The following is an 18844-nucleotide window of genomic DNA, read 5'->3' as shown; positions in this document are numbered from 1 at the left end:
TAAATGCCATTATATTCACATCTACACAGCAGCCCATCATGCGCCCTCTACTGGTGAATGTCCTAACACTTTGTACTTATCATGGCACATTTTTAATTTTAAACTTCTGTTTATTTGGTTTTATTGTCATGTCATCTTCGTTATTTAGATGTAAAAATCTTAGTCCATATGTTTCTCCTCATTTAGCAAATTTGTGTTATTTGTGTTTAAGGGAATTGTAGAAATGTATCTTTGAGGTTAACAGATGGAAAAAATTTAATTTAACAAACAGTATGTTGTAAAAATATAGAAGATAATTTTAGATTTTATAATATTATTTTTATACTAATGAAGACCCAGTACACACTCTAGAGACCTTTGGCAGAAAGCTGCATGTGGCTCAGAGATTAACCCACAACCTTTGCATTATTAGCGCCACACTAATATGTTTGTTTCATCAAACAGCATATAAATAAGTTATATATATAATAAAGTTTTTACTCCTGATTTCAGTTGAACACATCAATGCAGTTCAGACTCGCCTCTACCTCGACACACAACAGCTCCTGCAGCATTCATGTAGTCAGTCCAGACGACCGGTGCAGTCACATGTGCGGACATAGACACATTCCATTTGGCTGAGGGGCGTGGGGTCGGCAGGGACACAGAGTGATCAGGGTCAGCTGCACTCTCACACTCAAACTGCTGGGGCATGCTGCTCCGTCATGACAAGGCTGCTTTTCCACGTGCTTCACAGGTCGAGCCAACACGTGCTTGTACACAGCTAATTCACAAACAAACTGAAACATATCTAAGTAGGACAAAGAGCAGATGTAAACAGGCTGGCATGTTTCCTTGAAGTAAACCAAGTCATAGACTTAAAACCACTTAAAAAACCCTCAAACATAATTTCACAATAAATCATATAAAAGCCCAGAAACTTGCTTATAACTTAGACTGATCAAATAAGATTAAATAACTAAAAAGTACATCAGTGCTGATTTGAATTTAGTTTCAAAACAGGATGCAGACACGACAAGAGGAGAAAGAATAAAACACATTACCATACACACATGGCAGCCAGACAGGCCTCCAAAATAAGGCGGCCAGCTATCATGATGTCATCATAATATTTAACCATAACTAGCAGCGTTACTTTGAAGATCTGATTAAACTGGCTTAAATGAGGATGTTGCCATCATACAGACCATTTAAATCTTTATACTGACACATCACTTATGTTCTCCCCACATCTTTATATAACTATATAATCAGGCAAGACACACATTATGGACCAGTCAACCTCAAATGCATGTGTGCTATTACATGCATGTGATGTGCCACACTTGTTTACATATCTGAATAAGGCCAACAAGCTCTGTGCTGCATGATCAACCTGAAACAACACTCAAATGCCAAAAAAAAAAAAAAAAAAACAATTTAGAAACAGCAAAAATTTAATCACCAGTCAATACAAACAAAGATACTGAGGTCTGAGGACTGCACTCCACACAGTAATGCATGCATGCTTGCCAAGACTATTATCTCTTCTTTTACCTAATTAATTTTGTTTCAAAGTAGTCCATAAGTGCTAAAACAGAGTGGAAATTATTATTTGTACACAAAGGTCTGTGTAACTGTTTGTGTGGGATAGGTTTGGAAATTTAGCAATAACTAACAGTGGTGTGAGATACGCTTCCTGTAATACCTGCTTTCCTGTTACACAGACCCACCTTAACACTGGTGTCTGATAATGAATTACAAATAGTAGGATATGAATTAACAAGGGGAGTTTGATCATTTATTGAAGATTTCAAGGTGGGTTTTAGAAAAGAGCCTGCAGCACTCATGCAAGATGACAGTATGTTTTTGGTTTGTCTTTATCCAGGAGTGGGAGGAAGAGTCTTTCTGAACTTGTATTCTCCCTTAGTACCAAGCAGGAGAAAAAGGATGGCAGTGGTTGTGATGGGTTGTCAATTCTCGAGAAAAGCCACGTAGTCAGTGAGTCTGGCCAACTGCTGCTCATTTGGAACCAATGAGACAGGAGGAGGATCTGTTGAGAGGGGGGAGGAGGAAATGTGAGTCAGGCAGGCTTCTTTATCTATCGCTGTGCACCTATGCTTTTTAACTTGAAAACCCTCAGAGCCCTCGTTTCATGTTGACCATGCAGGAGTCTCACATCTGCACATGACTGCACCGTTACACCGAACACTGATCCAGAACTGCATGGGTTTTTCTGCCAGGTTCACTACTACCCAATCATTGCTTTAGAGTACCATTGTGCTGCAGAGGGGAATCAGCCAGAGACGTGGGGATTAATGGCGGGTGGGTTAGTATTTTGGGCCAGACATGTGTGCCACAGATGCTTCAGGAGTGAAGCAGAAAGATTATAGATTGTGGCGACCACAACTGCCTCCTCTCCTATCTGCCCAAACCAAATGACAAGATCCTTTAAGTTGGGATAATGCTGATACATAAAAAAAAAAAAAAAAAAGACTAAAGCAAGGGAATATGAACATTATACAAAAAAACAAATATGCAAATATGTTTGAAGCAATCAGCAGTTGTCACTGGGATTAAAAGTACTTTCTAAATTCCTGGCGTCAACATTTTTTTGCCTGCTGGACGTTGGGTGTGGCGTTATTTATTTATGTTTAGATTGTGTGGCCAACAGTGGGTTGACGATAAGAGCAACACTGCCACCTACCTGGCTTTTTGGGCATCACCATCCTGGTAGCAGGGTCAGCTTGCCAACCTTGGCTTACCACACCTTTGGACAAAGAAGTAGGGAAAATACTATAAACAACAGATGCACAAATACTTGCAGAATTTGAATCACAAGTTGTTTCTGTGTACCTCTGATTCAAATTCTGAACATAAACACACAATGAAAGTAAAGATGATGAACCCTTGGTTGTTACCTTTGACTGCTTCTTCCACAGAGTAGCCAACGAAGGCAGCAAAGTCATCTGCTGTGATGGAAGTGTAGGCCTGGGCCACAAGGCTGTAGGCCCTTTGTCGAGTGCCCTCTGTGAAGAATCCACAAAACACGGAGACGTTAACGTCACAGGTGCATGTAGAGTGCACACATGAGCAAACAGAATTCTGCTCCTAGAACAGCTAATTTTTGCATCGTGTGTACAAAGCTGTTATTTAACAGCTACAGGTTTAACTCTAAATAGCATTTAATGAAGACCAGATGTACAAAGCAGGCGTTTTAATTTTTTGTTTGTTAAACATTTATTTAGCAATGAAAAAAACAAGGTTTGTTTTGGTTGGGCCATTTAATTATGTCTTATGTTTATGAAATTCTAATCCAGAATTCTAAATTAAAGAAAAGCTTAAAAAAACCTGTCTGTTCAATTTTGATTAGCTTCTGGGTTTATCTATTTATATTTGGCGTATGTGATTTTCAAGAAACCTTTAAACTGATTGTGATTAATAAGTAATATGCAATAATGTTTTTTGTTCAGCACATTCTTTACGGCAGAGCTGCTCTACTCATCTAAGTTTGCTTTGACATGGTGCTGTAGGTTGTGAAAATAATGGTAAGAATGACAGGGCCTCCCACAACAGAATAGATAGGCGTGCGTTTGCTATTGCCTCCACCGCGGTCACGTAAAGGCCCCAGGGCTGTTGCCTTTGTGTTTTATAGCCTAGCAACGGTTTATGTGCACCAACAGTCAGCAGCAGGCAGCAGTAACAATAACAAGTGGGATGACAGAAGACAGCTGTGAGTGGAAGGTGAGAGATGTGTCCCATTCAGCTGTCCAAGTAACTTCCTGTTCTACAACTTACTGTTCTTGCATAAAAGAGAAGGAAAACTGTGTTTGAAGAAAATGGACTGTTGTAACTTACTATTAAATACTGTTTACACTAACGCCATTAATTAAGTAATGAGATGCTATGTAATTAAAACACCATTATTTTTTCACGATTTCATAGCTTATCACTTTTTCAAAAGGGAAAACTGGTGCGTTTCTCTCCAGTCAATAGAAAATTGTGTCTATTTAGACTATATGATCATCAAACTTCATACACTTGCATCTTGTGTGATTTAAACAACTTCCCGGTAAAAAAACATGAGGCCTTCCTAAGCAGATCATCCCAGGGTTTTTTTGTAACCTAGTCCCCAAGCAGATTGTATTTTTACCGTGGCCTCTTAACCATTAGAATTTGGCTTGTATGTCACCTGGACCCTTCTTCTTGACACTTTGGTGCTGGGTTGGGGCTGGTGAGCAAGACGTCCATGAGTGGGAGGATGGGAGCTTAACGAAGGAGAAACAGGACCTTGTCTGTCCTTCTCTGACAGTCTATTCCTGGGTGGCTATCGCTTCTCACCCCCTCACCTCTTAAAATAGCCATCACTTTTCACCAGCAAAGGCAAAGCAGACAGGAACACGGCAAGGGCTTTTATTTTTAAATACAGTCTATTGCCAAGTAAGAGCAGCAACTGAGTGGGAAACATTTTGGTGGAAGAGCTCCAAAGTCTAGACAACCAAAATAATATTGGGTCTTTAAAAGATTACTCCTTAGTCAGCTTTTCTAATTTGAAAGTTGTATTTGAGTGCGGACTTGGAAAATAATTTAATTAATGCGCAAGTTCATGCAACTTTATTTTACATTGCTTTAAAGACAAATTTGGTGGTTACAAGGACTATAGCCAAGCACCAACTTTACACAAACTTAGACAAAAGTACTTCATATGCTACATAAAGTAAAAACTAAAAATCTGTAATTCATTTTCAGAGAGTTACTGTTTACATTTATCTAGACCTACTTTGATTTAACTGGTGCAGAAGTAAAAAAAGTATAAAAACAAAGGTCGGAATATGACACTGAAATGAAATATTGCACTGAAGGTAACAGTGTGCCATCTTAATTGACATCCTCCGACATCTTGGATTTCCTTCAACATCAAAGTCCCTGCAAAAGACGTGTGTCAAGAGTCAGTCCATAAACACTTTTATCATTCCTCTTCCTCCTCATCTTCCTCTGCATCTTCAAATTCATCCTCATCAATCACTCCAAAGTCCATCTTTGCCAGGACTGCTTCAACCTGCTCTGTTGACAAAGTGAAATGGTCCATCTTCTCGAAGCCTGGCTCTGGCCTTTCCTCCCCGAGTGAACCTTTAGCTGCATCTTTGGTCTGTGCAATGAGGCCCTTGGATGCCAGCAGAAATTCAGCAGTACCACTCTGCTCCAAGGCTCTTACAGCCGTATCCGTGAGCTCTGAACTGCTCTGCAATCGCTCACCATAACGTTGAGCTAGCGCCCGCAGCACTGCTACTTTTTCATCTTGCTCTTTACCAATCTGCTCCAGCAGGATGGTCTTGCGCTCTTCAAGGACAGCATATAAAAGGTCAAAGCGTTCAGCTAACCCCTGCTTGGCACACTGAGCATTCTCCTGCACGGCACGGCAGGCATCCTCCATCTGGTTCAGCAGGGCCTGTAGACGACCATTACTGGCCACAAGAGTATCAATTGCATTACTCAGTTCCCCCTTCTGGGACTGGTAAACACTTGCTAACGGAGCTACTTCACAGTCCTTATGTTGACCGAAAACTTTACACATGGAGCAGGTGGGGACTTGGCACGTCACACAATAGATGTTGATTCTCTCATCCTCATGTTCTTGGCACTTTGGTTCTTTGGATTCTTTAGACTTCAGGGTGTTTTCCGTACTTCCACCGCCATTGCCTTCCTGCTGTTGCTTATAGAGGTCAATGATATTTTCTACCAAAAGATTGCGCTGCAGACCATGCACACCATGGCGGTCAAGCACCACCTCAAACCGGCAGGTTGGACAGCGAAAGACACCACCAGAAAAGCGGTAGGGGTTGCGAGAGTCATAGAGATCACTGGCACAACTACGGCACAAGTTGTGCTGGCAGGGCAGAATGACCACTGGTTTGGTGAACATGTCCAGGCAGATAGGGCAGCTCAGCTGCTTCTCGAGACTATCCATCGGGCTAGGAGGCCGAACCATAGATCCTGTCCTCTGGAGGTCCATTATGGAAAAGTCTTTTTATAGTCTATAGACCAAGTTTTCCAATCGGAAGTGAAAGCTTTGAGTTTTGTCAGCTCCAAAAGTCAGAAAAATGGATGTCGGATCGTGAGAATGTCTCCTTAGCATGAGCTGTGAAAGGCTGATATCTATTCTGGCTGAGAGCTAACAATCCTGTCCTTTATACCAGCCCCTCACAGCTGGTGATACCCGATCCTTTTGACCAAGCAGAGCACACATTCCAGTCTGCTTGCTGGACCGGGATCTTTTCACAGAAATGCCCCACCTCCTACCTAGTGCAGCATGTGTCACATGTCCCAGTGGGCACTGTGTACTCTCTAAGAGTGACAGAACAGGGAGAGTGAATAGGGCCCATGTGACTGTTTTAGAGGAGACAAACCTGAGAGATATAAATGGTAAACAAGTTACTGTCAACATCCTGTGACTTGTTTTGGTGTATATAAATTATCTCATTTATATAATTTGCTTTGTTTACAACAGTAAACGGTGTATTTGTTTATTGTTATACTTAATTTGCATTAATGTCTAAAGTTGATTTAATGTACTCTAAAAAAATAAATAAATACAATTTCAGTCAAAGGTTTCCCTTTTTGCTGGTTCCTCTGGAATCTTTGTACTTTTGAGGTTTTAGACCTTACCTTAGACTCCAGTAAATGCTATGCCAAGTTGGTGTTTCTATTCTAATTTTAGAGACAAATGGTTATAGCAAGTGTAAGACAAATCAGCTGTTGGGACTTTCCATTTGCTTGTGATACACTGGTTATTTATATAAAAACATTTTACTCTTGGCAAGATGATGCTATTTTAAAACATTAAAAAGCCTTTTATTCCCATAATTCCTTGAAGAAGTAATCATCCTCTGCTACCCAAAGAGTCTTATGAAATACTGTACATCAACATCCACAGCAGATCAACATGAAGTACCGTAAACATGAGGGAGAAGCTATTCTTAAACTGTTGCACCAGGGAAATATCACATGGTACAAACGTACCAACACTTGCATGAGGAGTGAGTTGTTTTCACAATGATGATTTTAGACATAAAAAGCTGATGTGTAAAACCATGCCAACAGAAAGATTTAGAAATTCAGTTAGATTTTGTATCACAATGAACACACAATCACAAAAAATGATTTACAACCCTGAATATTGTAATGTACCAATCTGCCCTCTCATTTGTGACACTAATGTCACACTGCTTGATACTTAAAAGACATTGTAAATGTCAAATGTGCCTGTTATTTTTCATTTAGACTGTTTAAATAAAGTTGGTCAGCTGGCTCCCCCTGCTGGTAAAAACAATATATTTTAAAAAGAAAGGCCTCAAAACCTGATTTACCTCGAAGAGCCTCCATGACTGGGAGAATCCCTTCAGTCCATTGGTAAGCTGCAATGGCCGTGTAGGTGCCTGGAAAGTCTCGCTGCCAAATCCGCTGGCCAACAGCCCAAATTCCTGTCAATTCAGGATTTGCCTGGGTGAAGAAAAAAGCATTTCAGAGGGCGGCCATACTTGCACATACTTGGCTTCTAGACTATTTATTTCTAAGTATTTTGATGTAACTGCTTTTGATTACTAGCTCAAACTAGTTTAGACATCATTAAGATTCCAAATAAAGGTTTCTGAGGATAAAATGTGATGCAGAGTTTATAATTCTTTTTCTTTTTCTATATATTGATGCATGCATACATTACATTTTGTATCATTGACCCAATCTTTATTTTCACAAAAAGTATTTTCAGGACTTTGGTATTTTAACATGCTTACCGATTTTATTGACTGGGGAATTCTCTTCCATAAATACCTGGCGTTATTCCTGTTTTAAGACATCAATATGTTAGTGAACAAACAGGATGTAGCTGCAGGTACAGACCAAAGTTGAGGAATATCCATCTCAGTAAAAAGTAATTTGTTTGTTTGAGTGTTGTTTGAGTTTATACGGAAGGTTATAGAAGGTACCACAGTCAGACATATCTTACATGTCATTATGAAGTAAATAGAGAGCCAGCAACTGAGCATAGACCTGAGGTGTTGCAATTCCCCCAGGAGCCTGTAAAAATGCAGATGTAAAGGTGAAACTTGAGGCATATTCCTAAACAAACCATACAGTACAATAGCTTCTTTAATAGATATTTGCCCTACGTCTCAGTAAATACTGTACTAGCTTTACAGCCATCTGTCCCTATGTTTCATAGCTTCAGCTAGTTATATAAACTTGCTGCATTTTATTCTCTACCCACTGTTATTAAGGGAATCAGTCAGTTCAGTATTTACATTATAGCTCAGTTATGCTCACTAACAAATCTGAGAACCTAACAATGCTACTCAGTTGATGCTAACAGCAAACCTCCTTGACGACTCAGTCTGCTACTCAGCGCTTTAAGCTACGCTTGAACTCTGCTAGGAATTGATAAAAAATGGCTTAAGTGCTAACGTGTATGGAAAGACAAGTCAACGGCTCCTAGTGTGTAAAACTAAACCAATCGCTTAGCCACATCATTAGCCTTAAGCAGTTCAAGCTAACTGGTTGTCACAACACAACTAAGTACCGGGGACAGAAAACGTAAAATACGTTTGTTTCTCGTACAGAAACATACAACACAAATTCCATGCTCACCTCTAGCTCTTGAGCTTCACACTGCTCTAATAATTTATCAAAATTGTCCTCCATGCTCACAGCTGTAGGCATGATGACGCCTCGCTGTTGCGCCGGAAACTTCTTCTTCTGTGTAATAGAAGTAGTTGAGTTTCAATTAAGGGGCGTGGCTGCCGTCCAGTGGCTAAAGCCAGAAAAGCAGTATCTTAAATGAAAGAAAAAGTAGAAAGCAAGAAAGAAAGAGGAAGAAAACGCCCACTATTCTTAAAACTAGGCGTCAGAAAAGAATAAGCCCACCACCACATAGCAGCAAAACCTACATAGTAGTAGTAGTAGTAGTAATATAGCCTACTTGCCTTCCCGCTCTTACAAATAATCCGACCTGCTACACGGTGGTCGCTTTTTGATGGATCAACAAGTTCAACATGTCAAAACGCCCTAAAGTGCCTGGTGCCCATGGTAGGAAAAAGAGAAAGGGAGAGGAGGAGAAACTCGACAAAGACAGAGGTAATGCTACAGTGAATATTATGTCGATTATATTATTTTGCTGTGTCCTAACGATGACTGATAATAATCACCGTTAACAATTATCATAACAACATTGTTTGCAACTGAATAAATAGCTAACGCTATCTACCTGTTAACGTCGTCAGTTAATGTTATCGAAGATTCTAGTTGTTATGAAAAATAGTAATTTAACTACCCCCATCGTTCCTCCTCGGGCAAATCTGCAAATATTACATCTATTCAATAGGTGTTGTAACGTTAATTGCATTGATTGTTAATTGCATTATGTGACGTTTTCTTAGCTTGTATAAGTCAATCTAAACGCTCTTCATTTTCCATAGTTGTAAGCTTAGCTGTTTTTTTGTGTTACAGTTCATACTATCTAAATTGCGTTTATCATATTAACCTTGACAATATAATGTTAAGAGCATAATTTTGCATTCACACATGGTTTATTAAACTGCAGTTTACTCATTCTTTGCAATGCATTCTGCCAATTAGTAGTTCACTGTAATGACAAAAAAATTGAAATTGTTACTAATATAGCAGCACAACCCAGCAGTGATGCAGCATCAGCATCAAGCGGACCTTCCGTTGCTCCAATAGACCCGGCTGACTGGCCAACTCCTCTAACTGATACGGTATGAACAGAGGTAGTTCACAGTCGTCCATTTCAAATAGAAAATAGCTTCACATTCCCTAAAGAAATGAATGGTCGAAGGTGTCAACACGACTATTTTAACAAAGTCTTATTCAATGGAGAAAAAGTCAAAAAATATTGTAGCTTAAAATGCTTCTGCTGCAAACTTCATTCTAAAAGAGAGTACAAACTGAACAGGGAAAGACTTAAGGACTGGAAAAACGCAAGTCACTTTATATTGTATTAAAAGGTACTTTATGTCAGCAATTTATATTATATTGGTATATATTTATATTCATTATTATATATTTATTTATATATTGTTGATTATTGTACATGTTCAGTTCATTTTTTGTATTTGTTTTTTAACATAGAAGTATCTTCAATGTGCAACTGCTTCAATCAAATAAAAGAATGTTCAAGACAAATCTATTAGGTTTCTTATCAGTATATACACTAGCAGTGAAATTAACTGCGATACAACGGGGTGCCACGTGAAATCTCCCCTAGGGTGTCAAATTGGTTAAAGTCATGCCTGTGGGTTGTTATCACATCTTACAATGTGTAATGTATGTATAACTAAATCAATAAAAAACAGAAAATGTTGACAATGCAAATAAATGCATTATAGTTTAGATATCCTTGACACACGCAGGCACCCCGATTCATCGTGCAGCATAACAATGAGTCCAACTACTTTCAAAGAGCAAGTCCTTTAAGAGATAAATAACACATAAATGATCTTTATAAAAACGTGAAATATGTTACGTTAGAGTCATTTCCACCCAAAGGAGTCACAGTGAACAACATGTCGATACACAATACGTCGTTTTTAAATAACTTGACTTAAAGATTTAGAGAATTTGACTGCACTGCTACTGTGTTGCTTTTCTTTTAAACACATAATTTGTGAAAACAGAAAGGATCAAATACTTCTACTGACACGCTCTTATTCTTCACTACTCATCACAGTGAATGCTGCAAAGCATTCACTGTATTGTTTTTCTAAGCTTTATTATTATTATTATTTTTCTTCCCCCCGTTTTTCTGCATCTAACTAGTCCCGCATACTTTCAGCTACAGAAACGATTCCAATATCAAAATGTTCAGCTTTTTAAGGAGAAGTGTGCTATTACTTTTCTCATTCATATGTTTCATATTTTTCAAGTTATTAAGCTTTTTTTAACTTTTTTTTCCCATTGAAATGAATGGGAACAACTTTTCAAATTCTCTTCAGCTTTGTCTATTTTCAGCTTTAACTACTTCCGCATACTTTAAGCTACAGACACCATTTAAACTACAAAATAATCTTCAACTATTCAACTATTAATCTTCCAGAAGTCGTTTAAATATCTTTAATAGTTTCTGATTTATAGCAGTTTAAATATTGGGTGGTTTTTGGTCAATTTTCATCTTTTCCATTAGTGTGTATTGGGTTATTTAGAGTGCGTGATGTCACAGCCAGAGTGCGAGGGGACGTTTTTTTAAGATAGAACTTCTGTCTTTAACTCGTCACTACGGACACAATTTTCCCTCTATCAACGTAATTATTTCACTAAATCGTAGTCATACTTGTCTTCTTTCTAATGATGTGTCTGGCTTTACTCTCAGACCTATACTTTAGTCGCTATCAACCTCAAAGCGCAGAGAGATCCTGGATTTCTCCCATTAACTCTAATGATAATTTTCGGCAGACGTCTGGGGAGAAAAACAAGAGGAGAAGTATTTTGAAATTGCGACTGCAGCTACAAACATTTGTCCTCAAACATAAAATTCACACCATTTGCTCATTGAAGACTTGGGACTCGTAAAATGAAATAATTTTTGTGATAACTATTATGGTTTAGCTGGAACAATCCTGTTTATACAGGGTGAAACTCTGCTTTTACAGAGCAGAGTGAGCCTGATTTTCCCGCCTTTCGTCTCCATGGCGACGGCGCAGCTGCAGATTTCACTGACAGGTCAAACTCCTGATGCTCAGTGTAGACAGCAGTTCCATGCGTATTACTGATTACTCAACTACACTATTGGATTGTGTAGTAATTAAGCACACACTTCCTCTTAATCCTTTCAAAATAAAAGTCCAAGCCAAATAATTAGCTTTAATACCAACATTTCTGCTTTTATATGGGTAATTATGATTATCTAAAGATAGATTAACAGTTTAGTAATTACCCACACATGCTACCTCTATGTCCTTTCAAAATAAAAGCACCAATGCAATTTATTAGCTTTAACTGCACCGTTTTTGCCTTTGAATGGTTAATTATGATTATTTAAAGACTAATTGACAGTTATGCTATTACCCCCACACGTTTCCTCTAAATCCTTTCAAAATAAAAGCACCAATTACAATTTACTTCTTTTAATGGCAAGATTGATTAGAACATTTCTGGTTCTGAATACTTACCAATCGTTAATGAGACACTTTAGAGTTCAGCAAATAACCACTCACACTTATTAGGGTGATTTTATTCTGAAAGGGCTTAACCTAATTTTTTTTTTTAATAGGGCAATTCTTGCTATTGAATGACATATTATGACTGTCTAATGACTATTTTATAGTTTAGTAATTACTCACACACAACCTCTAAATCCTTTCAAAATAAAAGCACCAATCCAGATTTTTAGCTTTAATAGCACTATTTGTGCTTTTGAATGGGTAATCATGACTGGTTAGTGTGACTGTTTTACAGTTTAGCTATTAAGCACACACAGCCCCTCTACATCCTTTCAAAATAAAAGCCCCAATCCCGATCTTTAGCTAAAGATAACAATAGTTCTGCTTTCAACAGGTGTAATATGACTAGTTATTTAGACTAATATACTGTTTAGCAAATACCTGCACAGGCCTTTTCCATATTCTTTCAAAATAAAAGCACCAATCCGAATTTTTAGCTTTAATAGGACTATTTATACTTTTGAATGGGTAATCGTGACTGGTTATTGTGACTGTTACAGTTTAGCTATTAAGCACACACAGCTTCTCCACATCCTTTCAAAATAAAAGCCCAAATCCCGATTTTTAGCTAAAGATAGCAATATTTCTGCTTTCAACAGGTTTATCATGACTATTTATTTAGACTAAAATACTGCACACACAGTTTCTCCAAATCCTTTCAAAATAAAAGCCCCATTCCAGATCTTTAGCTAAAAAGGGCAATATTTCTGCGTTCAGCTGGTGTATTGTTACTAGATGATAAGACAATCTTCATGTTTAGAAATTGCCTGCTCAGGTGTCCTCAATATCCTTTCAAAATAAAAGTACCAATCCAAATTTTTAGCTTTAATAGCATAAACTCTGTTTTTGAATGGTTAATTGTGACAAGTAATGAGACTATTTTAAAGTTTAGCTATAAACACACACATCTCTAAATCGTTTTAAAATAAAAGCATTAAACCATTTTTTTTGCTTTAATAGAATAAATTCTGCTTTCGAATGGTCAATTCAAATTCAGCAATAAGTCTATACCAGTAATTACTGGTTTATTATTACTAGTTAATGAAACAATTTAACAATTACTCACACAAGCTTCCTGTAAGTCATTTCAAAATAAGAATACTAAACTTTTAGTGCAACTAACTAAGCTCTAAACCTTTTTGATTTCTGCTTTTGACTGCTTTTTTGTTATTTAGGACAACTTAATGAGCGCTTTTTCCAGTTTACCAAGTTAGGACACACACTTCCTCAAATTACTTTCAAAATAAAAGCACCAATCTAATTATTTAGCCTAAATGTCGCTTTTGTGAATTTGACTAGTTAATTATAACCAGTTAATGAAACTATTTTACTGTTCAGCAATTATCTGCACACACTTCCTTCAAAGCTTCAACTTTTATCAATTCAAATCCAAATACTTGTTCTGAAGCAAATTTAAGCCGTAATCAATATTTCCAAAACGTTTAGCTACTCATTCAGCTCTTGAAATTAAAACTATTTAATTACAATATTTAGCCATTTTGATATATTTGGCTATATTTCAACAAATTAATTAATTGATTTTCAGCCGTTTGTTAATTTCAGCAAATCTGTTTTGTGTTTCCTCCATATGAAATTGAACTACTTCAGCTTCTTCTGCAAATATTCAGCACTGTTTAATCAATTCCTATTTCTCCTTAGATACATTCAACTATGCTTTACATGATTGAGCTATTTCATCTGTTTTAAATGTTTCAGTTACTTTCAGCAACTCTTCAGGAATATTTTCAGCTTGGAAGCATTCACTGTGCATTTTCTTATGGAAATGCTTTTTCTAGTTAGCTATGCCTTTTAATAAAACACATACTATACATGCCACGTGTAATTTTGCATGCTTTAAATTTTGCCAGTGGAAGCAAATTTCAAATTAAATACTAATTAAATATCAACCACTGTAAAAAGTTAGGTTATTGTACCAGACTTAACCTACATTCTTTTAATTCCTTTCCTTATAATTATTATTATTATTATCACAGACAATATACTAGGATTAAGCAATGGTTCGAAAGCTTTGTTACATCTTATTTCATTCAGTGGCTCACTTTCTGCAGAATGAGTGATTCTGCTTTAAAGAAAATGATTCAGAACAAAGTGAGAAATTTGTTTCTGTAAATTCAGGTCAAGCAATGTGTTGTCACTTGGCAATGAGGTAATCTCACTCTCATATCGTTGCATTTCCCACTTGCTTTAAAACATCATCTCCATCTGTTACACTATTCAGTGAGAGATGGTTTCTGCTGGTGGGTTTGTAATGTGAAGGAATGAAAGAGAAACAACAGAGCAAAAAAAAAACACTCGACACCTGCTGGAAATACATTTATTTTTGTTATTCATAATGCATAGTAGCAAAATATTTTGTTCATTGTTTGCATGAATTAATAATAATTTCCTTTTGAATTATTGAAAAACAAAAAATCTGTGTTTGGACTGTCATCTACTTTTGGATATTTGGGCTGCATCATTCCTTTTTGGGTATTGGAACTTAGATTTCTGAATCCTACTGTACCATGGAGCTTACAACACTTCCTTAGAAAGGCAACAGTTTAGAACATGGAGCTGTGTTTATGAGTGGAATGGTTGCTCTCTATGTAGCCATGGCAATCAAGCAAAACATGATGGAATTATCTCCTTAAATCCAGCAATCATCATCATCATCGTCTTCATCATCAGTATCATCATCATCATCATCATCATCATCCATGAAATTAACCCTTCCTCCTGTTTGCTTGATCCTATCCTGCAGCTCTATTTAAAGCCTGTCTCACACCAACATTACACACTCCTTGCTTACTTTAGATATAGTTCCATTATTACACCATCCTTTTTCAATTTTAATAACTTCATTCAATTGCTTTTTAGACTTTCTCATTCTCTGAACATACATATCAGCATCTTCAACCATCACTGACTCCGCAGTACATCCACTCTCATCCTTGCTCTAATCCAGGAGTCGGCGCTCCAAACCACAGTTTGCAGTTATTCAGCTGCTATTTATTAATAGAAGATCGTATGAATTACTAGCAGACTTATTCAGTCCTCGTTCTATTTTAGCTACTTCTGTAATTAGAATATAAACTGCGTCAGGATTATGCCTTGTAAAACTGTAAGGACTGTTCAGATCGCATACAGATGACAAAACATTGTCAAGGCATCGGTGAGGACAGCTAACTCGCTTTTCTCTGCTTCAAACAGCTGCCGTAACTAAAAACCACCGGTGCACATTCGGAAGTCGGCCACCAGTCAATCTGGAAACGGGTCCATCTTTAACACCAGCACGTTAGGCGTGAGAACCTGGGAGGAGCGTGACAGCAGCAGCTACTGCAATGCGATTTTGAGCGCCGAAAAGTTTTATTTTAAATAAATTTCAATTTATTTTTCCAAGCCACGCAGAGCCGCAGTATTAGCCGCAGGTCAGCAACCAGCAGCTCCGGAGCCGCTGGTTGGCTTATTAATGCCTTAATAATGATCTGATTGTTTTTGATTCATGTTCATATTCATAAGTGTTGATCATATACATCCTTAAACATTCTATGCATTGTTCAAGTATATTGCTACAAGCCTCTGAGCAAGAGGGGTCCTCAGTTATCTTTTGAGCAGGAAACCTAATTCTGATTTGATCACTCTGTGAGACAGTGACTGTCTGACTTGATGACTCTGTGACGTAGTGTTTGACTTAGACAAGGAACAGAATGCTCCTTCATCTTCCTCTTTTGTCACCTTTGCTCATGTAGACTTGGCAAATTGTCCTGAAGTTTGAGCTCATGTATGGAGGTTTTGTGTTATCTGTAGGCTTTAAAACTCAGGACAGGAGGAGAAGTTTTCAGAGAACCTTGGTGTGCACTTTGTGTGAGCATTAACTTGTTCTCTCCACCCGGGTGCCTTTCTTTTCTTTTACCTATTCTTTTCCTTTCTTTTTTAATTTTTATATATGTCACGGAACGGCAGATAAAGGACCCACATGCACAGCACCGAGGCAAGATGAATATTAAACGTAGGTTTATTTCTCAAGGCAGGGTCGGGCAGTCCAGGTCGTACACGGAAGAGTTCAGTAAGCAGAAAACAAGGGAGCAGGCAACCTCTGATACAATGTCCAGGCAGGGTTCGGTACACAAGTGGGCTCAGCGAAAGTACAGGCAGGGATAAAGCAAAACTCACAGTCAGTAGTTAGTCCAGGGTCAGGCAGGATACACAAGGCAAAACCAGAACAAAACACGAGGAACAAGAAACACGAACGACGATCTGGCAGGGAACTAAGGACACAGGAGCTGACTAAATACACAGGTGAGTGATTAACTGATTACAGACAGGTGTGGGTAATGAGCTAGGGAGAACAGAACTGATAACAGGAAGTAAAGCAGAAACAGAAACCGGGAGTGCTACCACAATAAAACCGGAAATGGAACCTGGAACCAAAATAAGACGAGGAAACAACAAGAAACAAAACCCAGATCGTGACAGTACCCCCCCCCTATGGCGCCTTCCACGGCGCCCACAGAAGCCCCCCCCCCCAAACCAGGGCGGGCGGAGGGTGGTCCCAGGCGGAGGGACCGAATCCCTACCCCTCAAGGCACACGAGCAGGGTGGGCGGAGGGAGGACCGGAGGAGGGCCAAAACAAGAGTCCACATAAGTCCATGAACGGGGAAGACATGAAGATCAGGGATTCCTTCACGGAGGGTGAAGGCGCGGCGAGATCCTGCTCAGCCGCCGCTGAGCCAGGGTGGCACTCTTAGTGCCCTTGAGCTGGGCCGATGTCCCCGGGGACCACCCCGCATGGCGACGTCCTCCAGGTGGACGCTGATCCAAGAGACTGAGGAGTCGAGGCCGGCGTCGCCGCAGGAGGCAGCGCCATCCAGGCGGCAGGAGGCGTCGAGGGCGAGGCCACCAGTCCGGCAGCAGAGACAGAGACGAGGCAGGGACCAGAGACGAAGACAGACGTGGGGACGAGGCAGGGACCAGAGACGAAGACAGACGTGGGGACGAGGCAGGAACCAGAGGCGAAGACAGACGTGGGGACGAGGCAGGAACCAGAGGCGAAGACAGACGTGGGGACGAGGCAGGAACCAGAGGCGAAGACAGACGTGGGGACGTCCTCCTTGGACCTCCGCGACGGGAAACAGGGGCCAGCGGCGTCCTCCTTGGACCACCGCGACGAGACACAGGTACAGATGCGGCCGGAGCCGGGCCGCCAGGAACCGATGCAGGTGCGGCCGGAGCCGGGCCGCCAGGAACCGATGCAGGTGCGGCCGGAGCCGGGCCGCCAGGAACCGATGCAGGTGCGGCCGGAGCCGGGCCGCCAGGAACCGATGCAGGTGCGACCGAACCGCCAGGAACCGATGCAGGTGCGGCCGGGACTGCGACGGGCGCGACCCCCTCCTGGAGGTCCGCCGGGACTGCGACGGGCGCGACCCCCTCCTGGAGGTCCGCCGGGACTGCGACGGGCGCGACCCCCTCCTGGAGGTCCGCCGGGACTGCGGCTGGCGCGACCCCCTCCTGGAGGTCCGCCGGGACTGCGGCTGGCGCGACCCCCTCCTGGAGGTCCGCCGGGACTGCGGCTGGCGCGACCCCCTCCTGGAGGTCCGCCGGGACTGCGGCTGGCGCGACCTCCTCCTGGAGGTGCGCAGGAACTGCGGCTGGCGCGACCTCCTCCTGGAGGCCAGCGGGCGCTGCGGCTCCGAGGGTGACAGGGACTGGAACGACCGCTACAGGGCCGACAGGAACGGGGCCTGGGGCGACCTCTACTTGGCCGACGGGAACGGGACCAGAGACAGGAACGGCCGCAACATGGCCGACGGGGACAGGAACAGGAAATGGAACGGCCGCAACATGGCCGACGGGGACAGGAACAGGAAATGGAACGGCCGCAACATGGCCGACGGGGACAGGAACAGGAAATGGAACGGCCGCAACATGGCCGACGGGGACAGGAACAGGGACTGGAACGGCCGCAACATGGCCGACGGGGACAGGAACAGGGACTGGAACGGCCGCAACATGGCCGACAGGAACAGGAACGACCTCTACTTGGCCGACAGGAACAGGAACGACCTCTACTTGGCCGACAGGAACAGGAACGACCTCTACTTGGCCGACAGGAACAGGAACGACCTCTACTTGGCCGACAGGAACAGGAACGGGGACAGGAACGGCCTCAACATGGCCGACAGGAACGGCCGCAACACGGCCGACAGGAACGGCCGCAACATGGCCGACAGGAACTGGGACGGCGTCTCCTCCGGAGCCGGCATGCCTGCTTACAGCTGCCGAGCTCGACGGAGGAGACGTCGGGCCTGATCGGGTGTGCACAGCACCCGTTCGACAGGTGGAGTCCTCTGACTGGGATAAGGCCTGCGCGTGACTGGACTGAACTGGGACAGGAGCGTGACTGGACTGAACTGGGACAGGAGCGTGACTGGACTGAACTGGGACAGGGCTCGACTGGACAGGGCTCGACTGGACAGGGCTCGACTGAACTGGAACCGGGTCTGGGCTCGACTGAACTGGAACCGGGACTGGGCTCGACTGGACTGGGCTCGACTGGACTGGGCTCGACTGGACTGGAACCGGGGCTGGGCTCGACTGAACTGGAACCGGGGCTGGGCTCGACTGAACCGGAGAC

General features: G+C 41.4%; 3 protein-coding genes across 3 annotated transcripts in view; 1 reads left to right on the top strand and 2 right to left on the bottom strand.

The window, feature by feature from the left end:
• Positions 1-970: 970 nt before the first annotated feature.
• Positions 971-8976, bottom strand: cops8 (COP9 signalosome subunit 8). The gene is made up of 8 exons (XM_029135871.3): positions 8958-8976; positions 8623-8730; positions 7985-8055; positions 7773-7821; positions 7347-7479; positions 2901-3008; positions 2687-2749; positions 971-2032 (listed from the first exon to the last, which is right to left on the bottom strand). Exons 2-8 carry the CDS (start codon positions 8692-8694, stop codon positions 1953-1955), a joined length of 576 nt encoding a protein of 191 aa, XP_028991704.1. The 5' UTR covers positions 8695-8730; positions 8958-8976; the 3' UTR covers positions 971-1952.
• trim63b (tripartite motif containing 63b) lies at positions 4379-6211 on the bottom strand. Its single transcript, XM_041068898.2, has one exon. It carries the CDS (start codon positions 5990-5992, stop codon positions 4949-4951), a length of 1044 nt encoding a protein of 347 aa, XP_040924832.1. The 5' UTR covers positions 5993-6211; the 3' UTR covers positions 4379-4948.
• Positions 8976-18844, top strand: part of LOC114846794 (inactive dipeptidyl peptidase 10-like) — a 130063-nt gene continuing 120194 nt past the window's right edge. The window contains exon 1 of the mRNA XM_055505196.1: positions 8976-9108. Coding sequence (XP_055361171.1) covers positions 9058-9108 — 51 coding nt within the window. The 5' untranslated portion in view covers positions 8976-9057. The remainder of the gene's footprint in view (positions 9109-18844) is intronic.

This window comes from Betta splendens, chromosome 21 (assembly GCF_900634795.4).
Source record: "Betta splendens chromosome 21, fBetSpl5.4, whole genome shotgun sequence".
NCBI classification, from domain to species: Eukaryota; Metazoa; Chordata; class Actinopteri; order Anabantiformes; family Osphronemidae; genus Betta; species Betta splendens.
The sequence above is the reverse complement of the archived record's forward strand: the minus strand, read 5'-3'. Positions and strand labels throughout refer to the sequence as shown.

Bases quoted from the DNA above. Each gene is read 5' to 3' on its own strand.
- trim63b (XM_041068898.2), bottom strand. From the start codon at position 5,992: ATGGACCTCCAGAGGACAGGATCTATGGTTCGGCCTCCTAGCCCGATG.
- cops8 (XM_029135871.3), bottom strand. From the start codon at position 8,694: ATGCCTACAGCTGTGAGCATGGAGGACAATTTTGATAAATTATTAGAG. The intron at 3,009-7,346 runs GTAAATCAGGTT...GATTCTTCACAG, and splicing joins AGTCATGGAGGCTCTTCGAG to AGGGCACTCGACAAAGGGCC. The intron at 2,750-2,900 runs GTAACAACCAAG...CTTTGTCCAAAG, and splicing joins TGTGGAAGAAGCAGTCAAAG to GTGTGGTAAGCCAAGGTTGG.